Here is a 23,896-nt window from a genome sequence, read left to right as displayed (position 1 = left end):
TAGGAAGAGAAGAAATTAACAGCAGAGCAGTGAATTCCTGGGGTAAGTTAAATCTTTGGTTCATGGTTCTGTAAAATTAAAAGTTTGCATCCCTTTCAAAAAGAAAAAATCTAGCAAAGTTAATTTGCTCTTGTTTAAAGTGTATTCCCGTTGTTGATGTATCCTCCATCCCTATTTACCACAGCATTAATAGATTACATTGTGTTTAAAAGGTAGTGTTAACAAACAGCATTAGTGCATCCCACATGGATTGAAAAATTCTTCATTTAAAGCTTTTGTATCAACAGAGAAAACATTATTTGTTTTCTGTTAAATGGATGTGTTCTGTCTATAACTAAAAGTCAATATTTTTACCCTTCCCCCCAGCCATGGGGGTGATTAATTAAGATGCTGTCAGTGCTATTACTGGATGGAAAAGGCTACCTATAACCAACCATGCAATCCTCCATTAGGTGACTTGAGCATACAATTCAAGTGTAGAAAAGCCAACCTTGCTGAGAGGGGGTTAGCACCACCCCACCATTGCCTTCCATGTCAGCTTTGTCTTAAATAGGATGCTCCCTCTCATCAAGTCTGGTGCCCTGCCAGTAGTAGTGGCCTGTGCTTCATGTTTTGGAGGAAAAACAAAAAGTCTGGATAGTGCAAATAGCCTGTTGTCTGATGTTGAATGGAGGGAAAAATTCCTTTCCAGGGGCAACCAGCTGATGTCCTAATACATGATTATACCTGTCTTACTGAGGTAACCATATAAAATAAATATTTACCAACATGACCACAGCTTTACCTCAGATACCAGAGTATTTCTCTGTATTTAGAATTCCAAGGAGTGAGATTATGGGAAGTATTTCTGTAACCTTAGGTACTCCTAACTGGTACCCTTCATGTCTAAGTCTTGGTGCTATGAAAATACTATTCTGGACATGATGCAGAGCCATGCACAAAGACTGAAACTAGCGCTCTAAAGGTCAGTTGTTGCTATTCCTGCTCTCCCATGCCATCAACACTGCAGTATGGAAAGACAACAAAACCATTCTGGTTCAATTGCTTCCAGGGGGTAGGCTGTATAGGGGGACATTCCATGGACAAGGGGTTTGGTGATATGGTGGGTCGCACTGCATGGGAGTTGTCAAGGTATTTGTTACTATGTTGGGGACAAAGAGGGCCTTTAGCAATACTCTACTCCCCAGGATGTAGCAAACACAGCAGAGTCGCTAGACACCCACTCCTGCCAAACCATGGGTTTGGGGGATGGATTCCTTTTCCTCTAGCCCTTCTTAGGCCTAGTTTTCACGAGATAATAAGAGGTTTTACAACCAAGTTTTAGCTACTATGGGGTAACTAACACATGGTTAAAGCCTAGAAGGGACACAGCTGTTGTAGTTTTAACATGAGGGCAATCATTTGGTTCTAAGGAAGGTATGATCTGAGCCTATTCATGTCATTTTAGCAGAACTGTGCAGTCACTCTGGGTTCACAAGCATGGAATGAGCACCTCTGCCTCTCCCTTTCCTCCCCCTCACACATTTTCTCTCTGCTTGGTGCAGTAATTAATTAAGTAGTAAACCTATGATTTAGATACATCACTACCTGCCCCCATAGGATCGCCTTAAGGGCTATCCATTGTATGAAGGTTGCAGAGATGCCTAGCTTGAAGGTTGGTCAGTCTACCAAACACACTGCTCTCTCAAAGTGCACTCTTCTAAGAGTGTACTGTTCATCTTACCCTGTTTTCCCAAAGCTGTAAAGTCCTTTGGTATTCTTGAAAGATTTCAGTTATGTTGTACATACATAAACACAAAGTCTCAAAATAATATCTTAGCAAATATAAAATTGTGTTGATTTCTACTGTTTTCATTTCTTACAAAGGCAAACTATTTAAATTTTAAAAGGAAAATTGTATTTTCCAACGGTTCACATGGTAATAAACCATTATTGATTTCTAAAGTAGCTGTATTCAAACATCTGTCTTTCCTAGATCAGAGTTGGTAATGGAACCAAGAGCCTTATAATTTGGATGAGCTACACAAAGAGACAACAAAATATGTCACCTTGTTTTCATTCTTACCGAGAGATTTTTTTCAAACTTCTGGATTTGTCATTCTTTGAAGCTTTCAGAGGCAGAGAACTGGAATAGGCCGGGGAGAATAAGCATCAGTCAGAAGAGGTTGGGGGTGGGGGAGAAGCAGGAATTCAGGCAAATGAGGAAAAGAAATGAGAAACAAAGAAAAAAGTAAAAATTATTTGAAAGAAAGGGTCATCAAGCACATGCATAGGATTATCTCAGAAAACAAATGAGGAAAACTATCATGAGATTTTCCAAAGTATAGATACAATTAAAAATATGTCAATGCATTACTGAAAAACATCAAGGCTGGTGGTTGAAGAGCTTTTTCCTAAGATAGCTTCAAACAAAAATTACAATTACAAATGCAGCAAATACAACAACATGCTAAAAATAAATTCTATGCACTTGAAATCTACCATATCCATATATGGAATGAATGAGTTGTAAATACAGGTCAGCTCTTATGTATATGAGAAAACGATAGGAAAAAATGGCTTTGAATGCGCACCACACAAAAGGAAGTACAAGTGGAAACTCTTCGTTTTTCAGGGTAATGAGCAATTTGTTTAATCTTTTCATGGTTATGCACGTACAGATTTTTGTGCTGTTCAGTTCTGGGACTCAACAACTGATAGCATTGAATGAGACAGGGCTTCATGTGCATAAGAACCACCCTCCAAAGTAGAAAAGCCAGCTCACAGGATCATGCCAGAGGAAACAGCTAAAATGGATCTCTCTAGGAAAGCCCACATTTCCACAAGATAATGGCTCTTTTAGCAGTCCAGATTCAAGCATACATATGTGTTTTGTGGTTCTGCCATCCTGAGCTGTATAGAAATATTTGGATTAACTATTTCACATATGGTGGGGAGCCTGATGACGCTCTCATTTACACCAGAATAAATCAGGAGTAGTCAGTGTGAGATCAGGCTCTGGATGTCTAATCACCCCTCAATACTTCTGCATAATACAATGGCTTTGTTGGGAGCTATACATGCACATAAAAGGCAACACAGACCCTTGTGCACCTTAGATACCCAGTGAAGCTTTACTGAAGAAAATGGACTATATTTTCAACAGCACTGAGCAGCACAAAGCGGAAGTCAGAGAGTTGGGGGATAAGGGTGGCAAAGAAAGGCTGCTCTAAATTACTGAGACTGCTAATGGCCCTGAGAAGCCATTATAACATCCATGGATGGCCAGTGTGCAGAGATGCCCTGACCACTTTCTCATTAACCCACCATGTTCCCATACTGACCACATGGAGGGACGGTGGCATGGGAGTACTGCTACACCAGTTCCATGCTGTGCCACTAGAGGGTCCCCTTTGCACTGGGGTAATGCTCCTAGCGGGCCAGCTAAACACAAAGCAGCCCTTATGCTGGGGAAAAACAATGGCCAATGGGCACTATGTGCATGGGTCAGACTACCAACACTTGTTCTGAAATGTTTTAATCTTCTCCATAGCCATTTGATTTGCAGTTGGCATTAACAATGTGTTTTGTACTTCCTCTTTGATAAAATTCGAGCATTAAACACACCTACACTTAGAGCCAACAGATACATTTAATTCAAATCAAATAGGTGGAATTGATTTCATACATTTCTTAAGAAACTCAAAATTAGTTATTTTAATAAAAATAAAAGACTCCCGGGTCACAAAATAACAATGAAACCCTGACATAGTAAGATTTCAAATGCTGCCTTCTCTAATTAGAGACCAAATGCCATGTTTTATTTCTTTGCTAAGCAGAATATATTTCTATATTTGTAGGTAGATCTGTATCCAGTCTGTGTTTAGTGGCGTGAAAAATATATTAAATACATAACAGATATTAAAGGAGGGTATTTTCGCTTTGCCAAGTGTTCTGATCCAAGCCCAAAGAGTGTTTTGTGCTGAAATAAACAATAAAATCCCAATTTACTGATTGAGATATAGGCTCTGTGTATTCCTACATCATCATGTAGCTTCACTTTTCCTGACTTCCCTGCTATACATTACAGTAACCTCCAGGTTAAAAAATGACTACAACAGCAATGTTGCCAGTTTCAGTTAATCTCTGAAGAGTGTTGTGCAATTAAAAAAAAGGTAATTAAATCTATAAATCTTCTTCATGCTGTAGTGTTATAAATACATTCAGAGTTAGAAATTTACTAAGACCATGCAGTATTTGTACAAATTTCAGTCATCGTGCATTGTCTCAAAGGAAACAGATTTAGCAGAATTAAGAAAAAAGGGTGCAGGAACTGAATTTACACGGAGATGAATTAGGGAATCTATTTTAGTGAGAGAAAAAGTTCAGCAAAATACAAACATGTTATATCAGGAGAGCACTTAACACATGAGCTTAATTTTAAGTGCATGAGATGTCCCAGAGCTAAGCATGTGATTAAAAGATTCAATTCAGAATCCCATCCCTATTCAGCATAGGACTTAGACATGTGCTTAACTTGAAACACATCTTTAAATCCCATTGCACTCAAACGGATTAAAGCATGTGCTTATAGCTAGGCACCTACTGAAGTCCTGGGATGAATTTAAGTATGTACTTGAGTAGGTTGCCAGGTCAGGGATGGAGTATCAGCATTTTTAATTAGTTTACTGAGTAACATCTACTCTATCTTATAGTATTCTGGAATCCCTCAGTAGATCAATGGTACTGTTGCTCTTTACAGAGCATGGTGTATGTGCTGATGAGTTCTTTGATGACTGCTGAGTCCGATGTGTGAGTGACACTCCCATCCACAGGTAGGGCACATCCATGCACTAGCACTGATCTGAATCTGAGCAGCAGATTCTTTCCTCCTCTGTCCCTGGTCATCACAAAAGCTTGATCCAGTCCACCTCAGAATGCCTTGCTCCATCTACAAGCTGACTCTAGCAAACAGAGCAGCATTCTGCATTCCTTTTCGAATCATCCGCAGATACGAAGTGATCTTTGCATGCATCTCAAAATCTGTGCAGCACTCTGTCTCTCTTTCTAGTCACTTTGTGAGCTTCAGAGTACAGCACACTCTTTGGGATCCAGTAATCCAGCATTAACTTGACACATCCAAGCTTCCTGAGTCTTTTCTTACAAATCAATGTTCCCATGAATGACATACCACCATGATTTAACACTTTCACGTTTGTCACCCTGTCTTGCCATCTTATTCAAAGAATTTTATGCAAGCATCTATATCAAAGCTGTTTAGTCTTACGGCATATTTGTCATCAGTCATAAATACAGATTTTCACTTTAGTTGACAATTTGTTATTATTCTAGGCTCTTGTCTTGCAAAGATCAAAGTTCTTGGATGCTTTGCTGATTCTACTAGTGAGCTCAGCATCAAGATCTACATTGCTGGTAACAGTAGTGTCAAAGTAGCAAAACTGGTAAATAACATTCAGATGAATAACATCCAAGGTGATATCTGGAACTGGTTCTGAAGAGCTTTGGTGCATGATAGCCTTCTACAAGCTTAGTGCTAGCCCAAAGATTTTGCATGAATCAGAGAACTTGGTAATAAGATGTTGTAGGGCACAAACATTGTGAGCCACAAACCTCCATCATGTCTAGTGCTAAGATAGACACCCTCTTGAGCGTCACAGAATGCATGTGGAAGCAGGAAAGAAAAGTAAATATTAAACAATGTAGAAGCTCATATTCTACCCTGCTTCACTCCATTATTGATGTTAAATGAGTCAGACTTTTGGTTTTCATACATTACAGTTGCCTTCATGCCACTGTGTAAGGATTTCATTATATAAGCTTCGTCAGAACACTCTGAAGCCCTAACCAACTAACCATGTCAAAGGCTTTTGTTAAATCTATAAAAGCCCTGTACAGTGGAATACGCTTCTCTCTGCACTTTTCTTGCAGTTGTCTTACAGAGAAGACCATGTCTATGGTGGACCTTCCCAAACTGAAGCCACACTGGCTCTCAGGAGAGATTCTCTCAGCTAAAGTTTGAAGTGTAGGTAAAAGAATACAACTTAAGATTTTCCCCACAATGTTAAGAAGAGATATACCTCTGTGGTTATTACAATAACTTCTGGCTCCTTTAATTTTATAGAGTTGGATGAAGCGAGCATCCTTAAAATCTTGCAGAACAGTTTCTTCCTTCCAATAGAGTAGCAGTACCTTGTGCAATCTTTGCAGCAAGTCTTTGTTTGCACATTTATAGATTTCAGCAGGTAAACAAGTCAGATCCTGAAGCTTTGTGGGTGGGAATCTTTTTGATGTTTTGTTCAAGTTCCTCTAGAGTAGATTTGGCATCCAGCAAAGTCATAACGTCAAACCCAGGCACTTCCACTAACACACGTTGGTCTACTACAGACTCCCTTGAGTATATCATTCCATGGTGCTCAATCCACCTCTCCAGTTGCTTCCCTTTATCAGCTAAGCTATTGCCATCCAGATCTTTCAGCGGAGCTGTCTTGTTCTTTATCGGACAAATGGACTTCTAATGCCCTCATATAACTATCTACTGTCACCTGCATCAGCCGCCTGTTGGATGCTGTCATAGAGATCCAGCCAAAATTCTTGAGCACACCTCCTAGAAACTGTTTGAACAACCTTACGAGCTTCTTTTAGGTTGTTGAGTGAATCAGTTGTAGGAGTAGACTTTTGTAGGTGATCTTTTCCTCTCATCGAGTGACAGCAGTATCTCCAAGTGGTCTACAAACCACCAGACTTTTTTTAGTATTCTTTCCAAAGCTCTTGATTGCCACATTGTACATATTTGTCTTCAGGACTTTCCATGCATCTGAGGCAGTTTCAGTAGATACTCTATTGGAAAACCTCTCTTTGGAACACTAAGTCAAACCCATATCAATAAAACTTGCTATTTTCACCTTGACATAGTGTAAGTGGTGTGGCCCCTATTATTTAGCCAGAGGTATCATACTGATGTAATGTAGATTGCTTTACTGGTCATAGGGAAATCCCAAGGAAGAGGAAGTGGCTGTGTGTGTGTGTCTGCATGCCGAGGCTTAGGTCGTGGTGGGATTGAAAGCAAAAGAATCAGTACAGAGGATGTGTGCAGGTTACCGGCTACACAGAATTGGTCCCTGTGGGAGGGAGAGAGCGGGAACAGGCCCTGGGCTGCAGTGGAGAGAGGGAAGAATCATGGAACAGCATGCGTTTGAATTAAGAGAGCCACGGCAGCACAGAATCCCCACTGACCCTCTTCTCTCAACATGAGCAAGTTACGGGGACAACCAATAAGCAACCTGTCATGGCTGATGAGCTGGGTAACTCACTGTTCTGCTTCTAGCTCTGTAGAGCATGAGAAAGGAGGAGCTAGAGACAGAACAAAGCAGAGAGAGTCACTCCCCTAAACAAACGAAAGAAGATGGGGCACACAAAAACAAAAGAGGAGTTTATGGGGAAAGAGGGAGAAAATATCCAGAGCTGGGGAAAGGGAACTTAAATTTAAATGGTCACAGATTCACTGAACAACGTAGCAAGGGATTTCACCGGACAAGAGGGCCCGTTCGGGGATCATAAAGCAGCAAGGAGAGGACAGCACCCGAGGCCTGGGAGTTCCATGAAAAGGAACGCTGAACTGAGAAGGTCCTGCTCCCAACCAGATCCTACCAGAACGAGAATGGAAAAGCAGAGCAGCTAGGCTGATAAGTAATTGTCTCAGAGGAACGCAGAGGGGGAAAAAGATTCATTCAATCCGCTAGTCATTCATCATTGTATGGCCTGATTTTCAAAGGTGCTGAGCACCCTCAGCTCCCACTGAAGTGAGTGTGTGGTGCAGCTGCACAGCATCTTTTGAAAATCAAGATGTTCATGATTCCGGCCATGATTCTTTATATGGCTCTGCGTAGATGGAGCCCTGTGCCCATGTGGAGCTTACTACAGAATAGTGGGCTAGGCAAACAACTGCTCGATGCTCTCTCTCTCTATTTTTTTTTAAATACAGGCTGTCTGATTAGGAGCTGTAGCACAGATCACTGTGATTCCCTCAGTGAGTTGGGAAAAGAAACATGGTAAACCACACTAATTCTTCTCTTTGAACTTGGAATCATTCTGCAAAGGCCTGATCTACAGCTGATGTACACTGGTGTATCTCCATTGAATTCAGGATGAGTAGGAAGGATAGTCTCTTTTGCTGAGCAATAGACTGGGACTTGGGAGACCTGGGTCCTATTCCTGGCTCAGCAAATCACTATATCTAGCCAGTTCTTCAGTTTCCTTTCTGTAAAGTAGGGCTAATACTTCCCCACCTCCCAGGGTCTTGATAAAATCCACTAGTTACTGTGGCCTGCTGTGGGGCCATGTTAGTACCTAGATACACAACCGAAAATCTTGCTCCTTGTATTTTAAATTTCCAGAAGTCATGGCACCACATAGCATTATGATTAATGAATCTCATAAACTAGATTCTCCACAACACTTAAGATATCTGCCTGTCTAAATATATTTTAACATAACTCACTGCACTCAGGATTTCATACATCAGTTATAAAATTTTATATGAGCTAAAATTGCTTTTTATTGATAACATATGCGATTAAATGACATATGAAGAATAGTAAGTCCATCATTGTATATTTCTCAATATTTATAGCTCTCCAGTTATTTCCAAAAGCAAAGCACAAACTTTACGCAACCTGTTTTCCCACAGGTCTTGGAAAGATGAAGTCCATCCCCCACATATTTACCAACACCAGCTCATACGTTAACTCCTAGTATGCTGGTTCTTCATCACACCTTTCTCACTACATTTCCATAACACATCACACTAATCAGTGAAATGTAAGGATGTGCTCAGCTCAGCTGATGTTATGATGCATACACCAGCTTTTGGCAACATTTTATAATTAGTAGCATATTAGTTTTATTGTATTTTCTTTGGTATCTATAGTAATAAATATCAAAAGGCTGTTCTCTGATTAATTAAAAGTCTCAGGGCCAGATCCTCAGCTGTATAAATTGGCGTGACCCATTGCTCATTTACACCAGCTCAGGATCTGGCTCATAGGCCAATTCTGCTAAAAATGCAATTCTGAGTGAAGATAGTGAGATAGATCTCGTCAGGGACAGAACCGGACCAGTACATTTAAAAAACAAATTCTGTTAACTGTATTTCAGTTTATACTTCAGATTATTACCACGGAATTTTTAAAATCTAATTTACTTTTTACCAGCCATGCTGCTTGCTTTTTTACATCTCATGCAGCTTGCACAATGAAAATCAGTTAGCCCCAAACACCAGCACAAGTTGTTGTGCTTTGGTTTCAAACTGAAAAAGAATGTGATAGATAAGTATGCTGTAGTCACAACTTTTTTTTCTTTTTTAAGACAGTGTATTTGGGTTTCATAATGCACATAGGTTTGGAAAAAATCAAAATAGATATGGGTACAAATCTTACAGCCTGAACTCATCTAGGCAGGCACTCAAGTGGAATAAAGCCAAACTCTGCTCTCAGTTACACCAATGTAAATCCAGACCCATCTCCACTAACTTCAGAGAAATTATTCCCGATTTATACTGACATAGCAGGATTTAATTTAGCCAGTAATAAGTAATTGGAATTCTCTTGTAAACTGGCACTGAAATTCACTTAAACGTACCCTGGGTAGGATCAGCTTCCCTAAGCCACACATGGAAGAGACACTCCACAGAGAGACACGCCCCCTTCTGTGGCACATCCTCCGTCCCCACCCAAACCCTAATCTAAGGTTCACGTGGGCAAGGGGGTGAAGACCAGGCAACTTGGGGGCAGTAGTGTGTAGGCCGGGGAGGGGCCAGAGAGGATGCACATCACAAAATTCCCTCTTCCCCACCACATAATTTAGGCACACGAGAACCATGGCAGAGGGACACCTTGGTAGCACAGCTACTTTGTAGCTGCACTGACAGGTGGCTGGAAGGCTGGAGCCAACATGGAGGCACAGGGCCTACACGCAGATGGACCTGGCCTTGCTCAATCCCTGAAAATTCACCAGAAGCCCACAGCCTAATCAACTGGGAGAGGAATGTGTATGCCAAATTCTTTCCTCCACTACAGAAAAGGGGAGTAACGCTGCATGGAAATCCCCCTCTTCCCCCCACATGCAGCCCATCCCATGGATGATCCATCCCAATATCAATTGTCCTTAAAGGCCAGGAGCAAATGGACTCCTACAGGGCAATGTCCTGAAGTAACCCAGTTTTTACTCTGGCAAAGCTCCCATTGTTTACGATAAGAGTTTGCCAAATTAAAGACTGAGTCAATACTGATTAACGACATCAGGACTGGCCTGCAAGAAATACTGTCAGGCTTCAACTGGAAAGCACTACAGGGACCAGTTATTCCCTCAAATACATCTACGCAACTACCAGGAAAGCTAGAGCCAGCGCTAGGCCTAAACAGACTAAGCAATTCCTTAGGCCCCCAAGCAGCTCAAGGGGCACACTTATTTGCTTTTTATTATGTGTTGTGTGTGGGGAATCCCAACAAGATTCCAGTTTAGGGCCCCCAATGGACTAGCACCACCTCCGAGGAAAGCCTAAGACTGTTGTGGGTGGATATCAGAGGACAGAATTGGGTTTAAACACTCCTGCATGAGAAATAGTTAATGCAAACTATGAGGAATAAGGTTTATTTCAATGCACTTAGAGATACGTTTCACGTAGGGTTACCTCCTTTTATTGTTTAGATTAGCAGAGTGAGCCATCGTGAGAGCCTGGGTTTCAGCCATGTCCTTTGCTTGCACTATATTATCTGGTGAAGGTTTTGCTTCTCTTTCTTGGGGCTGTCCACACACTTTGTCAACCTGTAACAAAGAAGGAGGGGAAAAAACAAATGTAATTGTGTTGTTTGAAGTAAAAAGCAGACTAAATAGCACAGAAGCAAGTTTGTCCCTTTTGGCTCACGTTGCGTATGGGGGAATCTCTGCACCACATCACAAGAGGCTGTCTGGGGCAGGCTGTCCGGGGCAGATGGATCCTTGTTTTCTTGGGATCAAACCCCTGCACTAGAGTGTTAATGTCAACAAGCATGACATAGATGATTGCTACCGACAATTTACCAGCTACTAGGACATCATGCAGTGTCCCAACTGTGCCACACCTGGAGATGGACTCCAAGAGTGAGCCTCAATCCCCTTTTCGTACATCACAATTTCACTTGACTTGGTGACCAACCTGAAGTGCAATGTGTGTGGACAGCGGGCATAAGAAAGCTGCCTAGCAGGAACTACACATTGGTGTGGGGCCTTTCTATAGGACAGGGGCTGAAGAAAGTGTTTCCACACCCACTTGTCTTTACCTGGCAATCTGGCCAGAAGTTATAAGGTGTATGGAGTAAGGTGGATCTCTGGCCTGTATCTGGATGCTCAGACCCTTATTTGGAGGGTGAACAGGCTAGTTACAGAAGCTTTTCTAGCCTGAATCAGGAGGGCGGATGGGGTAAAATTGGGGTCTTCAGACCTTATTGGGCTTTAAAATTTAAGGTGCAAAATTATGTAGGCTCTAGTCTGTAGCAGAAGGATGTGTGGAGGGTGGGTTGTGCCTCTGGCCTGTATGAGATCATAAGAAGTAGGATGTTGGTGTCTCTGTTCAGAACTGCTGGTTGAACTGGGGGAGGATTGAGCATCTAGTCCATACACAGATGTTGTTTACCAGTCAAGACATGGGATGTAGGTGGGTCTAGCAATGCCTGCGGCCCATAAAGAAAATGCAACTGGCATAGGGTGAGATACAGGGGTCAGAGTTAAGGGTGGTAATGAACCTTCACTGAATTTCCTGACTTTTAAACATTTTGTTTCTTTTAACTGCTGCACAGCGTTCTGTTAACATAATTTTTAAGGGCGCTATTTCTAATAGTAACTCAGTCTTAACTAAGGTTTGTCTGGGATTTACGGACAAATTTCCAAATCTGGGTACCTAAAGTTAGACACCTAAATCCACATTTAGAGACTTAAGTAAAGGCAGCCTTACTTTTAGTGAGCCCTCACAGCTGCCACAGGTTCTCAGTTCAGTGCCTAGGCTCTATTGGGCACTCGAGTTTCAAAGTTTTAGTCTGCATATATTTTTTGGTCCCTAAATTACTCCCTCCTAATTAAAATAGCCAACATCTGAATTTCACGCAAATTAAACTGCTTATTGTAAACTAGCTTCTTCCAGGAAGGAGGACTGTGTTGGAATTGGAAGCTATCACTTTAAGAGTGTGGAAGGGGAAGCAGGGGCAGATACCAGTCCTGCTTGCAAAGTGTGGTGCATGCAAGCAGAGTCAGTTTGAAGAGAGCCAATTAAAGCAAGATGGGGTGAGTTGTGTCTCTCTGCCTTAGGGAGCGGCCTGTTTTCGTCCTCTGTTTGGGGTTCTTGTGCAATATTGTTCTGATTTCTAAGAAAAAAAGCAGTATTACATTGTAGCCTTCCAGCAAGAATATTTCTGTTTTTAACTAACTTATCTGTGTATATGCTGTGAACACAACACCAGTGTATGCTGGGGGTGTCACAGGAGGACTAAACAAGTAGGAATCAGCAGAAGAAAATCTCTGTTGATAAAAATCAGTGCATGTTTCCTAAGCAAAATGGAATCACTCAGCTCCCAGGCCGACCCATAAACATTCACCTCTGCTCTTTTTTCAGCAGCCCTTCCCAGGAGGATTTTCCAAGGGGAGGGGAAAGTGAAGTTGGTGTTAACTCCTTGTGTACTGGGGTCCAGGTACTGCCCCTGCATGTTAGCACACTAATACCCTTCAATACTGTAGTACAGATAACTATTAATAATAGGGCAACAGTCCTCATTTTATAAGGTGAAAATTATCATCTTTCAATATTTATTTCTACATTAAAAACTTTAAAAATACATCAAAAGCAATACAAAAAAATCCATCATCCAGCATAGTATTTAATTTGGTATTGGGAGCCACTGCCTCTGTCTCCTTGCTTATGCCATTTGAGTATTTGGATTCTTGCTGTACTGTGCATTCTACTGCACTTATAAAAACCCTACTGAGCCATGTCTTTCTTTCTGCCACTTGCTGAGCATTCCTGACTGGAAGCATTCCATGGATGACTTCAAATATTCTCTCTTTCATCTCTTCACACCAGTGAGCTATGTCTCTCTCTCTCCTCAGCACAGGTGCAGTACAGATAAATCCACCTTCGTTTACTCACTCCAGGAAAGTTACTCCTATGTAAGCCGAAGGGACACTTTCAATTGAGAAGTAGGCACACTGTAGATATTGAAAATGAACACTTGGGAGGCCGCATGCAAGATGCTGACCAACAGTGCTAGGAATACGAGTTACTGCCTATTCCAGTGTAACGTATCGCAGTGAATTTATATTACGGCAATCTGATTTAAATGCATTGGATTAATCCTAACATTTCACACGGTAGCGGGAGGTGGAGCCATGCACCCGGCTCAGCAGTGGCATATGCTTTGGTCTCACCGCACGAGGGCAATATCTTTAAATACGCTCAAGGCAGAGCTTTGTGAATGAAATATTTTATTTCAGTCTCTTCCAAACCTTTGAGAGCACATAAGAACATAAGAATGGCCATACTGGGTCAGACCAAAGGTCTATCCAGCCCAGTATCCTGTCTACTGACAGTGGCCAATGCCAGGTGCCCCAGAGGGCGTGAACCTAACAGGTAATGATCAAGTGATCTCTCTCCTGCCATCCATCTCCACCCTCTGACAAACAGAGGCTAGGGACACCATTCCCTACCCATCCTAGCCATTAATGGACTTAACCTCCATGAATTTATCCAGTTCTCTTTTAAACCCTGTTATAGTCCTAGCCTTCACAACCTCCCCAGGCAAGGAGTTCCAGAGGTTGACTGTGCGCTGTGTGAAGAAGAACTTCCTTTTATTTGTTTTAAACCTGCTGCCCATTAATTTCATTTGGTGGCCCCTACTTCTTATATTATGGGAACAAGTAAATAACTTTTCCTTATTCACTTTGTCCACACCACCCATGATTAAAACCACATAATTGGAAACATAAACCAAAAATCCCATTTAAACCTATAGGAGACTGGGCAGATGGGTGTAAAAGCAGCTGAGTCACATTCTGGCAAAGTGCTTCTTGCATCCTTTGCTCTGCACCTCATATGTCTCACACATTGCAACATTCCAACATCCCAGTACAAGCTACTGCAAACACCTCTCTAATTATACTACATCAGAAGAGCTAGGAACCACTGGCTTTAAAAATTAGACCTTCCAAATCAAGTCTCTGACAGTGGATTAGTTTTAAGGCAGTTCTTAACTGATGAGCAGAATTCATGGGAAAACTGAAATTTTTCCCCTGTGAAATTTCAGTTGAAAAAAAAAATCTTTCTTTGAGGTTTTCTGTAAAAAGTATTATTGGCACGCGAAACCTTAAATTAAAGTGAATAAATGAAGACTCAGCACACCACTTCTAAAAGGTTGCCGACCCCTGCTCTAACTCTAAGATAACAAGTGTAAATAAAAAACCATTAAAAAAAAATTAAAAATTTAAACATTAAAAAAAATTAAAAAACAGACATATGCAGGTTTTGGGATACCTGAAATTTACTGCTAGAGATGATTTTTCTGTTAAAGAGGCTAAAAAAGTTGAGAGCTTAATTCTCTGTTGTCACTTTCACAACACACAACATTATTGCCAAACTCAATTTATAAAATATCATGAGATTGGCTTAAAAATTAGATTCTAAAACAAATAAAAAATTTTTATATTTGCTTTCTGGTTTTTAAGACTTTAGGTTTCATAATTTCAGGCTCTTCTCTTCCACTATGAGGGCTAGAAACATGGAGGGGGTTGGGAGAGCTTGTATGCTTAAAAAAAACCCCAAACCCACTAATTACCTGACTCTAGGAGCAGGATCTTTAAAGAAAACATCAAATTTTGTGGGATGGGATAAAATCACAAGAGTTGGCAACACTTACAATAAAAATCAATCATCAGTAAGGCTGGAGAATAAAGCAAGTTTGGGATTTTGCACAACTAATTTTTCAGTTACCTCAGATATTTCTAAAATAATCCCATAATCAACACAGACTATTAACAACCTAATCTTTCAAATTTGCTTCTTTAAATTTCCAGGCCTCAGCATTAAGCCAGCCAAACTTCGGTTACTAATAGATGAAAGGTTACGTCTCTTTATCACCTATGATAGTGCTAAGCCGTTCCTATTGTCTCATTTTAATAATAATAAAAATAAAAACCGAACCCTATTTTCTAAAGGTGAAGAACTACATTGAGAAGCTGGTATTCCTGATAAGCTGTTGCCACCTGAATATCAATAATGTTTTATGATGCCATATATTTTTCTTGGGCTTTTTGCTTTAAATGCCAAGGACTGTTAAATCCTAGTTCTCCGATAAATGTTAGCTAAATTTTGATCTAAGTGTCTCTCTTGCGTTTTCTTTTGTGGATTTTCCTTAGCACAGAAACATACACTCATGTATATGAAGGATTACTTGACCCCTGCCATTTGTCCTTTATAAGAGTGATTATTTACAATTATTGCAAAGGCTTAACAAAAATAAATTGAAAAAAATGTCATTCAAAATCCTTTGAACTCTCTCAGCTTGAGCAACCTTAAAAATTTAGGTCATATTTAATATACTTAATATAATCAAACAAGGAGAAAATGTCATGCCATTCTAGACTTGAAGGGAATATTATTTCCCTAAATCGGGAGACCTTTTCCCCATTTCAGAACACAATGTTCTCTGATTCTACAGAGGGAAGGTTTGAAATTTTAAAATACGAGATTGTCATGTGGTTAGTACTGGAGTTACTATTAAAGCCCTTGTGTCCCTTCAAACAGCTTTCTGCCTTTATCTGTAGCCACGCAGCCCCAGCGAAATCAAGTCCAGCACCTACCCTGACAAACTTCAAAACTTCCAGGGGGTTACCCAGGTGTAAACAAGAGCACAGTTTTGTCTAGTATGGCCACATGGGTAAACTAAGGGTAGAGTTACTCTTTTCACGTTGGGATCTTCGGAGGTCATAGAATCATAGAAGATTAGGGTTGGAAGAGACCTCAGGAGGTCATGTAGTCCAGTGGTTATCAAACTAGGGCCGCTGCTTGTTCAGGGAAAGCCCCTGGTGGGCCGGGCCGGTTTGTTTACCTGCCACGTCCGCAGGTTTGGCCTATCGTGGCTCCCACTGACCGCGGTTCGCCGCTCCAGGCCAATAGGGGCTGTGGGAAGTGGCACGGGCCAAAGGATGTGCTGGCCACCATTCCTGCAGCCCCCATTGGCTTGGAGCGGTGAACCACGGCCAGTGGGAGCCGCTATCGGCCGAACCTGCGGACGCGGCCAGTAAACAAACCGGCTCGGCCTGCCAGGGTCTTTCCCTGAACAAGCGGCAGCCCTAGTTTGAGAACCACTGACCTAGCCCAAACACCTGCTCAAAGCAGGACCAGCACCAACTAAATCATCCCAGCCAAGGCTTTGTCAAGCCTTAAAAACCTCTAAGGATGGAGATTCCACCACCTCTTCCCAAGCTGACTCAGAGGTTATTGATTGGCTCAAGACCATCAGTTGTTTTTTTCCACCTAAACATTGCCTTGCTTGTCTTGCCCACACCCAATCACTATATCTATTTCTCTCTCTGCTACTCCGATGGTGCCTGACACAGAATCCTAAACTTGTCTCAGAAACAACAGCGAGTGCCCCACCCCACATGTGCTAACAATTCATAAAGACATTCAGCTTTATCTGAATTGCAGGTTAAAATATTATTCTCCCTTCAAAAGTGATGTGTTAGATCCATTTTGACCTTAGGTAAGCTAGAGCCAAATCCTGCAAGCCTTTACTCGTTATGACTTCTCAGGAACAGGACATTGTGGACAGCTCAGCTAATGAAAACCACCGCTCAATATGAAGCGGAGATAAAAAAAAATGTAAAAAGCAAACAAAATGTAGGGTGGATAAGGAATGGGATAGAAAATAATACTGAAAATTACAATGGTTTATATAAATTATTGGTATGCCCTCACCCGGAATACTGTAATCGGTTCTGATCCCACTAGCCAAGATTTGCAAATATGAGTCATGATTTTGAGTACTTCAATTTTTTTCAAGCTGAATTTGAGGCACTTTAAAACAGCTTGAGTTTCACAGGGTGGTTGCTCAGAACTCTCTGAAAATCAGGGCCTTTTAGAGCATCTAGGTTGGGGAACCAAAAAATTGAGGACTAGTTTTAATTAAGGATATAGGCAAAAACAGAGGGGATTTCTGAAATGAGTGACAAAAGATATTAGAGGTACAAAAAAAGACTTCCAGATAAAGAGAGATTGAAAATATTGCAGCTGTTTAGTTTACAGAGAAGATGAATAGGAGGAGACAGATGAGCCAGTGCTTTTCTCCTACTACAAGAACAGGAAGACGTGCAATGAAACTGAAAGTAACATTTAAAACTTATAGAACAAAATGTATTTTTATGCAGTAAAAATGATAACACCTACCTCTTCAATAATGTTTTTCATAAGTAAATTTCAAAGCACTTTACAAAGGAGGTTGGTATCATTATCCCTGTTTTACAGATGGCAAAACTGAACCCAGGGGAGAGGTGACATGTTGTAACTAAATGCATAATTTAATTGTGGAACTCATTGCCACTAGATATCATTGAGGTCAAGAGCTTAGAACTAAAAAGCATTATACATTTATATGGATAATGAGAACATCGACTGTTATATTAGATAGAATTTCTTTTTTTTAAAATAAGGGATACAAACCCATATGCTCCAAGGCATAAGCCAGCAGAAGCAACTTCCCCTCTGGCAAATTATTCCATAATAGTCCATTATAGAGTTTCTTTCACTTTTTTGGGGTAACATCTGGTTCTGGCCACTAGGATATTGGACTAGATAGATCACGGGTCTGATCAACTATGGCAATTCCTATGATCCTATGCAATATGGTCATTCACCTCTATGGAAATTTTGCCCGAGTAAGGACAATATTTAGTCCACAGTTTGTATGAGGAAATTATTTTAATTAAATTAAATGACTGCACTTCTATAACAAAAGCTCATTCAGTAAACGAACTTCCAGCTCCCCTGAAGGGTAACTGTTGATCTGGAGGTAATAACGTAGTTCTATTATTATATCTCTCAGAAGGCAGCAGGGTCCTATAGGTACGGCAATGGGCTGGGAGTCAGAAGCCATTCCCACCTGTGCTACTGACCAATTATGTGACCTTGGTCAAGTCAGTCTCTCTGCCTTGTTTATTTAGCATGTAAACTCTTTGGGGCAGAGACAGCCTCTTACTATGTGTCTGTGCAATGCCTCTCAAAACCTCTGTTGGAGCCTATGGGTGCTATTTTAATAGAAATACATAATAGTAACAACTGTAACAAAGTTCTTAACATTTTTCATCCTGAGTTTCACTGTGGAAAAAAATTGAAGTAAAAACGAAAACAACTTTTTCCCTATCATCTAGTTTTTTTCTACGTTGCAAAGATTTAAACAACACAGAAGCAGACATTTAAAATTCTACAGAACAAATGTGCCCTTTAAATTTGATCCATTATCAACAAGTCATTAAAAACAATCAGTCCGTTTTTGAAAAAAAGAAAAGCATATCTATAAATTTTACAGGGAAGAAATTGGCTGTTAATGTATATGTTTACTGTGGGATTATTTTAATTGTTAATTATTTGCATTGTGGTAGTGTCTAGAGGCTGCAGTCAGGGATCAGGGCCCCATTGCGCTAGCAAACAACAAAGTCACTCCACCGAAAAGCTTACAATCTAATTTTAAGAGAAGAGATAATTGGTGGATACAATAAACAGATGGGGGAAATCAAGACAAAAGAGATGATTATGCTCTTGAAACAGTCCTTTGTACGTGATACTCTTCTATTAATTTCCCTTCCTTCCTAGCAAACAACAACAAAATGCCATATTACTGAGAGGGCTAACACCAACCAGAGGCTGTTTTAAATCTCACAATAATTGGATTATTTGATGCTAAATCCTCCCCTGACTCATACTCACTGAACCCCATTCACTGAAAAGGGCCTGTATGGGTGACAGCAATATTTTGGTGCTCTGTACTCAGAGCAACAGAACCACTGACCCTAAGAAAATCCAGAGGCATAAGATACTTTTCCCATCACCCAAAGTCTCCTCCTGGCTGCTAACAGACTGGCAGATTGCTCTTCAGTCAGTACCTTGCTGCTCAGGGAAACCTTTGCCTTAGGCTCTAGCTCCCTGTTTGGTCCTCAGTCCTCTTACTAATGTTTGGCAAGTGAGATCTACTGTAAGCTTTTGGGTGTCAGGTGTCTAAGGTGTGAAGGCAAAATCTCTTGGGAGGCTGTCACATTCTGGAATGCAATCCAGACCAGTGAGGGCCCATGTCATTGCGTGCTCTGTAACCCTAAGTGCCTTCAGTGCTGTGCTGCTGTGGCTCACAGCATGGAGCTAGCAGCTGGCTTGTTACACCCCAGCCACACTCTGGTACCCACCAGCCTTGGTTACTACTGACCAAGTGACCCCAACACACTCCCTGTCCAAATTGCCCCAAAACCATGATCTCTGCCATATCCAGCCCTTTCCTGGGCCATTCAGAGGAATACTAAGGTTCCTTTGCTCCTTTAAAGAGTCAGCATCCAGCAGCTTGCCACATTAACTGGAGTTAACAATCATTTTGATTCAAACACAGCACTGGGTTGGTTTAGAATAAAATAAAGCAAGTTTATTAACAACAGGAACTAGGCTAAGTGATGCCAAGTAAAAAAAAATAAAGGTGGAGATGGCTGCAAGAAAATAAAAGTGAAAACATGCATCTAAAAGTCCAAATCTAGCAAGGTACAAGCCTTTAAAATGGTTTCTCTCATCAATCAAACTTTGCCCAGCATGGCCAATTGTCTCTCAGTCTACCACCAAAGTACAGGGTGCCGGTTCCCCTTTTCTTCCTAGGTCAAAGAAAACGAGGGATTCTTTGCACCTCTCTTCTATAGTCCAGTGAACCTTTAAAATGGATTCTTCTGAAAGTTACCCCCCAAAATAAAGTTAATTCAAGCTGCGAAGAAGGAGACATGGAGTCTGGCAGTGAAGGAAGTTCCATGTTGGTTTCTTCTTCCCTGGGGTTTGCTGAATGCAAATTGATCTGTTCCTGCCATCTCCGATGTAAATAAATTGCCACTTGACATGTGATTGCTAATCAACTCTGATGACATGTGGCAGGAGGCATTGGCTTGTCCTTTGTCTGGGAGAAACCTGTTTACCCACTACCCAGGCTTGTCTGGTAAACACATTTTAATTCTGCATTTCCTTCATATTTGTATGGTCCCTTGGGCATTTAGCATACACACACCATGCAAGAATATTAATGATCAGTGTGTTGTTAGTTTTCCAATGATACCTTACATGATATATATCTGATACAGTTTATGACATTAATGAACTGGTCAGGCCAGCTGAAACTCACTAGCAGATGCCAGTGAGCCCCTTGCCCTCTTGCACTGGGATGCTGTTAGGGTCACAAAGATGCCCCAGGCTTACAATCCAAGCTCCTTGTCTTCCTCTCAAGGGACTATGTCCAATATATAAAATGAAATAATAAATGTGTGTTATTTACAATCTCAAAATACTGGAACATTATCAGTAAATCAAGAAAGCACAACTAATTTCTCTAGCTAAAAACAGGGCAGTAACTTCAGGCAGTCATTTCCTTTACGGTTATGGGAAGATTAAATGAAAGCAGTGGCTAGTTAGACCTCAACCCTATGACAGATGTACTAGGAAACTATTAATTACACAGATTCAAGAGAAGAGACATTAGGAAGGAAGTTGCCTTGTAGGATCCAGTAATAGACTGGGCAAATCTAGCCTATCAAACAATAATTGAGCATTTCCTAAACTGTTTGAATTGGAAAAATTAAAAGACAAAGTCTTATTATTATTTCAAGTTCACAAACTGTAAACTAACTATTGCCTCTCCGTTAGCAAAACAGAGCCAAAATAACCTCCGGTGATGCTCCTAACTGCATGGGACAGGCTCAGCCAGTCAGGGAATCAGAACCAATAGCATCGTGACCAGTGCTAACTAATCCATCTTGAAACTCAAAAATGTTTTGCAAAAAGTGGCACTGAAATTTTTACAGATATAGAGATAATGGGGAGAAAAGTCAGTGCCCAGTTTAGTTGCAATATTCACGAATATGAAACCTTGCACAAGAAATGCAAGCTCCATGAACTCCAAAGGGACTGGTTTCAAATATTTAGAACTTCTCTGTGAATAATTATTTAATGAACTCTAATGAAAAGTGAAAACTTTAATGAACTCTATTACAGTATAAACAGTTTAACCTGATGCATTTTGAGGTCAAGTTGTGTTTCTGGATATCTATGTGGAAAGTATCATGTAATGACTCTGTCCATCTATGCAAAAAGGTTTAATCTATCTTCCTTTTTGAACAAAAGGGTCAAGCTTTGAAGCTAGTCTATTTATTGGAAAAGATGAGCACTTTGCAAAGTATGACAGCAAAGCATAGTTTGCAAATCAGCCATGAAATTGCTTATTAAAAGTAAATGCCCTGCTGGGCTTTTTAGGCTTATGTGAATATATATTGTTTTCCTTTGCATGTCTTTTCTATGGCAGAACAGACACACGCTCCATGACATGCTGGCCTTTCATACACAAACAGTGGGTCAGATTCTGCAGTTGCTACTTTAGCAAAATTCCCAACATCTTCCACAGGTATTTTGCTCAAATAAGGAATGCAAAATTTACCCCATAGTGATTTGGGAGAGAATTTAAGCAAAGCAGTTATGGACATGCTTGAATGCAACTGAAGTCCCATTGATTTCGGATTTAAAAACGTATACTGAAAGTGAAGCTCATACTCGTATTCTTCATTGAATAGGGATAGTTTGCTGAATTGGGCCTTAGACGGGAGCATATATTTTGGAAATTTCATGTAAAGTCACTGAGACACCTATTTATATGAACATTTAAGAAACCAGCTGTATATTATTCTGCCTTTTCAACAGCAAAACTGTGGGCTGGTAAAGGCACATTCATCTAAACAAAAATATTTTTATGGCACTTCATGTAATCTGACAGTCAATTCTTTTTTTCTTCATTTGCTTTTCAAATTGCACATAGATCAGTGTATCAAACAACTTACAAAGAAATCTGAATGCACACATTTCACTGGTTAGCTTTTCAGCATATCTTTAGTGATTTAAAAAAAACCCCACATTGCTATTCACCAACCCTGACTGATAAATAGTTATCTATTATAAAAATAAAACAATATGCCAGTACCAGAAGAGGACAATGATTGATTTCCCCCTACTAATACATCTAAGATCACGTACTGATCATTTCTGACAGTCAGTCCTTGTTAGTGGTGACATTTGTGCTTAGATATTGACAACCTGGAAAGGATAAGCCTAATTTTATAATTAATTACAATAATCTAGTAATGAAAGGGAATTCTATTGGGAATCAATCCAAGTGAATCACTTTAAAAGCTCTCCAAAAAATTAGATAATTTTCTAAAGTTAACATAAGAATAAATCTATTAAGAGATTTCAGTTTAATTTGATTTCCTTTTATCACTTTTGAAATTAATTTCATTAAACCAGAAATGTAATGGTACATGGTGTTTTTATTATTCATTTTCATTGTGAAATGAAAAGCTTTTAAAAAATATTACTGAAGTTTCTCCTAGCATGACAAACTTAAATATTAATATGATAAAAAATTCATAAAAGCTTGTTCTTCCAACAGGCCAGTCTAGTAACTGTATTAGAGTAAAGTGCTCTCAAGAAAAATAAAATGCATACTGCAGAACTTTTAAAAACTAAAATCAGAAACACACGCACATACCCATAGGGCTTGTCTGCTTGGAAAGTTATACAGGTAGAAAAAGGTATGAATTGAAACTGCTATGGTTAAATCAGTATAATTCCCCACATGGACAGTCCTAATTCAGTATCTCTTCCCAGTTTAGATTCTGTGACTTTGGAAGGGGTTTAAGTGAAAATGAAAAAAGCCACTCTTATTCCAGAATAAAAGTGCCCACACAAAGAAGTTATATCAGTGTACCTACCTAGTTTAACTACAGTGCTATAATTCCCCATATAGATAAGCCTCTGGTTCTACCACACTTACTCATGTTGCATAGTATCTTAGTTCTCAAGTAGGTCCATTGATTTCAGTGAGTCAGACTGTGAACTCCTCCATCAAATGTCTGATCCCACACCCACGTGATCAGTCCCATTAACTTCAATGGACTAGTCATGGTACTAACTGCCCATCGATTGTGAGCAAAGCGTTTCCAATCTAGTCCATGGAAAACAATGGACCCACTTGAAGAGTAAGATACCCCTCAAAAGTGACTAATTCAGAGAGAATCTGGTTCTAAATTTAGGCTCCTTGTTACTGATAGAGTATAAGTACATTAAGGATGGTTTCCTGCAATTATGCTGGGGTTAGAGCCCTGTGATACTAATACCCTATTGATTTGACCCAGAGATCACCACTGGGAAGCTGGGCAGTTTATTTTCATGCAAGATGTTTTCTGATATTAAAATACACTTATATTTCCCTTTCCCTGAGGCTTGTTTTTGGTAGCTCTTTCAATGAGACCTGGAGACTTAAATTCCTGTATTTATCTACAGAACAGCTGCAGCTTGGACAGTACCAGTAAAAGCTTACCCACATGGTCTCAGAAACACTAATTTGAATGGAAACCTTTATGGTTGAGTCTTCACTGTTGTTCATTTCTTGGCCTTTCTGGGACCACCAACAAGGGTGCCAATTAGTGACAATTGCAGTTGTGATTTCTGTGAATCAGATAAGTGGACTGCAGCCACCAACTTCACACATAAACAGATAACCATTTATAACGGCTCATTGTGAACCTGATCTGGATTTGA

The 23,896-nt window shown here is 40.3% G+C and overlaps 1 protein-coding gene across 4 annotated transcripts in view; it reads right to left on the bottom strand.

The window, feature by feature from the left end:
* LOC102940836 (glypican-5) overlaps positions 1-23,896 on the bottom strand; it is a 614,981-nt gene that overhangs the window by 375,529 nt on the left and 215,556 nt on the right. For 2 of the 4 annotated variants that reach the window (XR_006283739.1, XM_037908861.2), the window contains exons 4-5: positions 10,688-10,821; positions 2,066-2,125 (exon numbers count right to left, since the gene is read on the bottom strand). Coding sequence is in view for 3 of the 4 variants with exons in the window: in XM_037908861.2 (XP_037764789.1) it covers positions 2,066-2,125; positions 10,688-10,821 (194 nt within the window). In the remaining variant the exon portion in view is untranslated. The remainder of the gene's footprint in view (positions 1-2,065; positions 2,126-10,687; positions 10,822-23,896) is intronic. The other 2 variants (XM_043522374.1, XM_027826956.3) reach the window with 1 other exon arrangement.

Source organism: Chelonia mydas, chromosome 9 (assembly GCF_015237465.2).
Source record: "Chelonia mydas isolate rCheMyd1 chromosome 9, rCheMyd1.pri.v2, whole genome shotgun sequence".
Taxonomy (NCBI): Eukaryota; Metazoa; Chordata; order Testudines; family Cheloniidae; genus Chelonia; species Chelonia mydas.
Note: the sequence above shows the minus strand (reverse complement) of the source record. Positions and strands in the feature narration are given on the sequence as shown.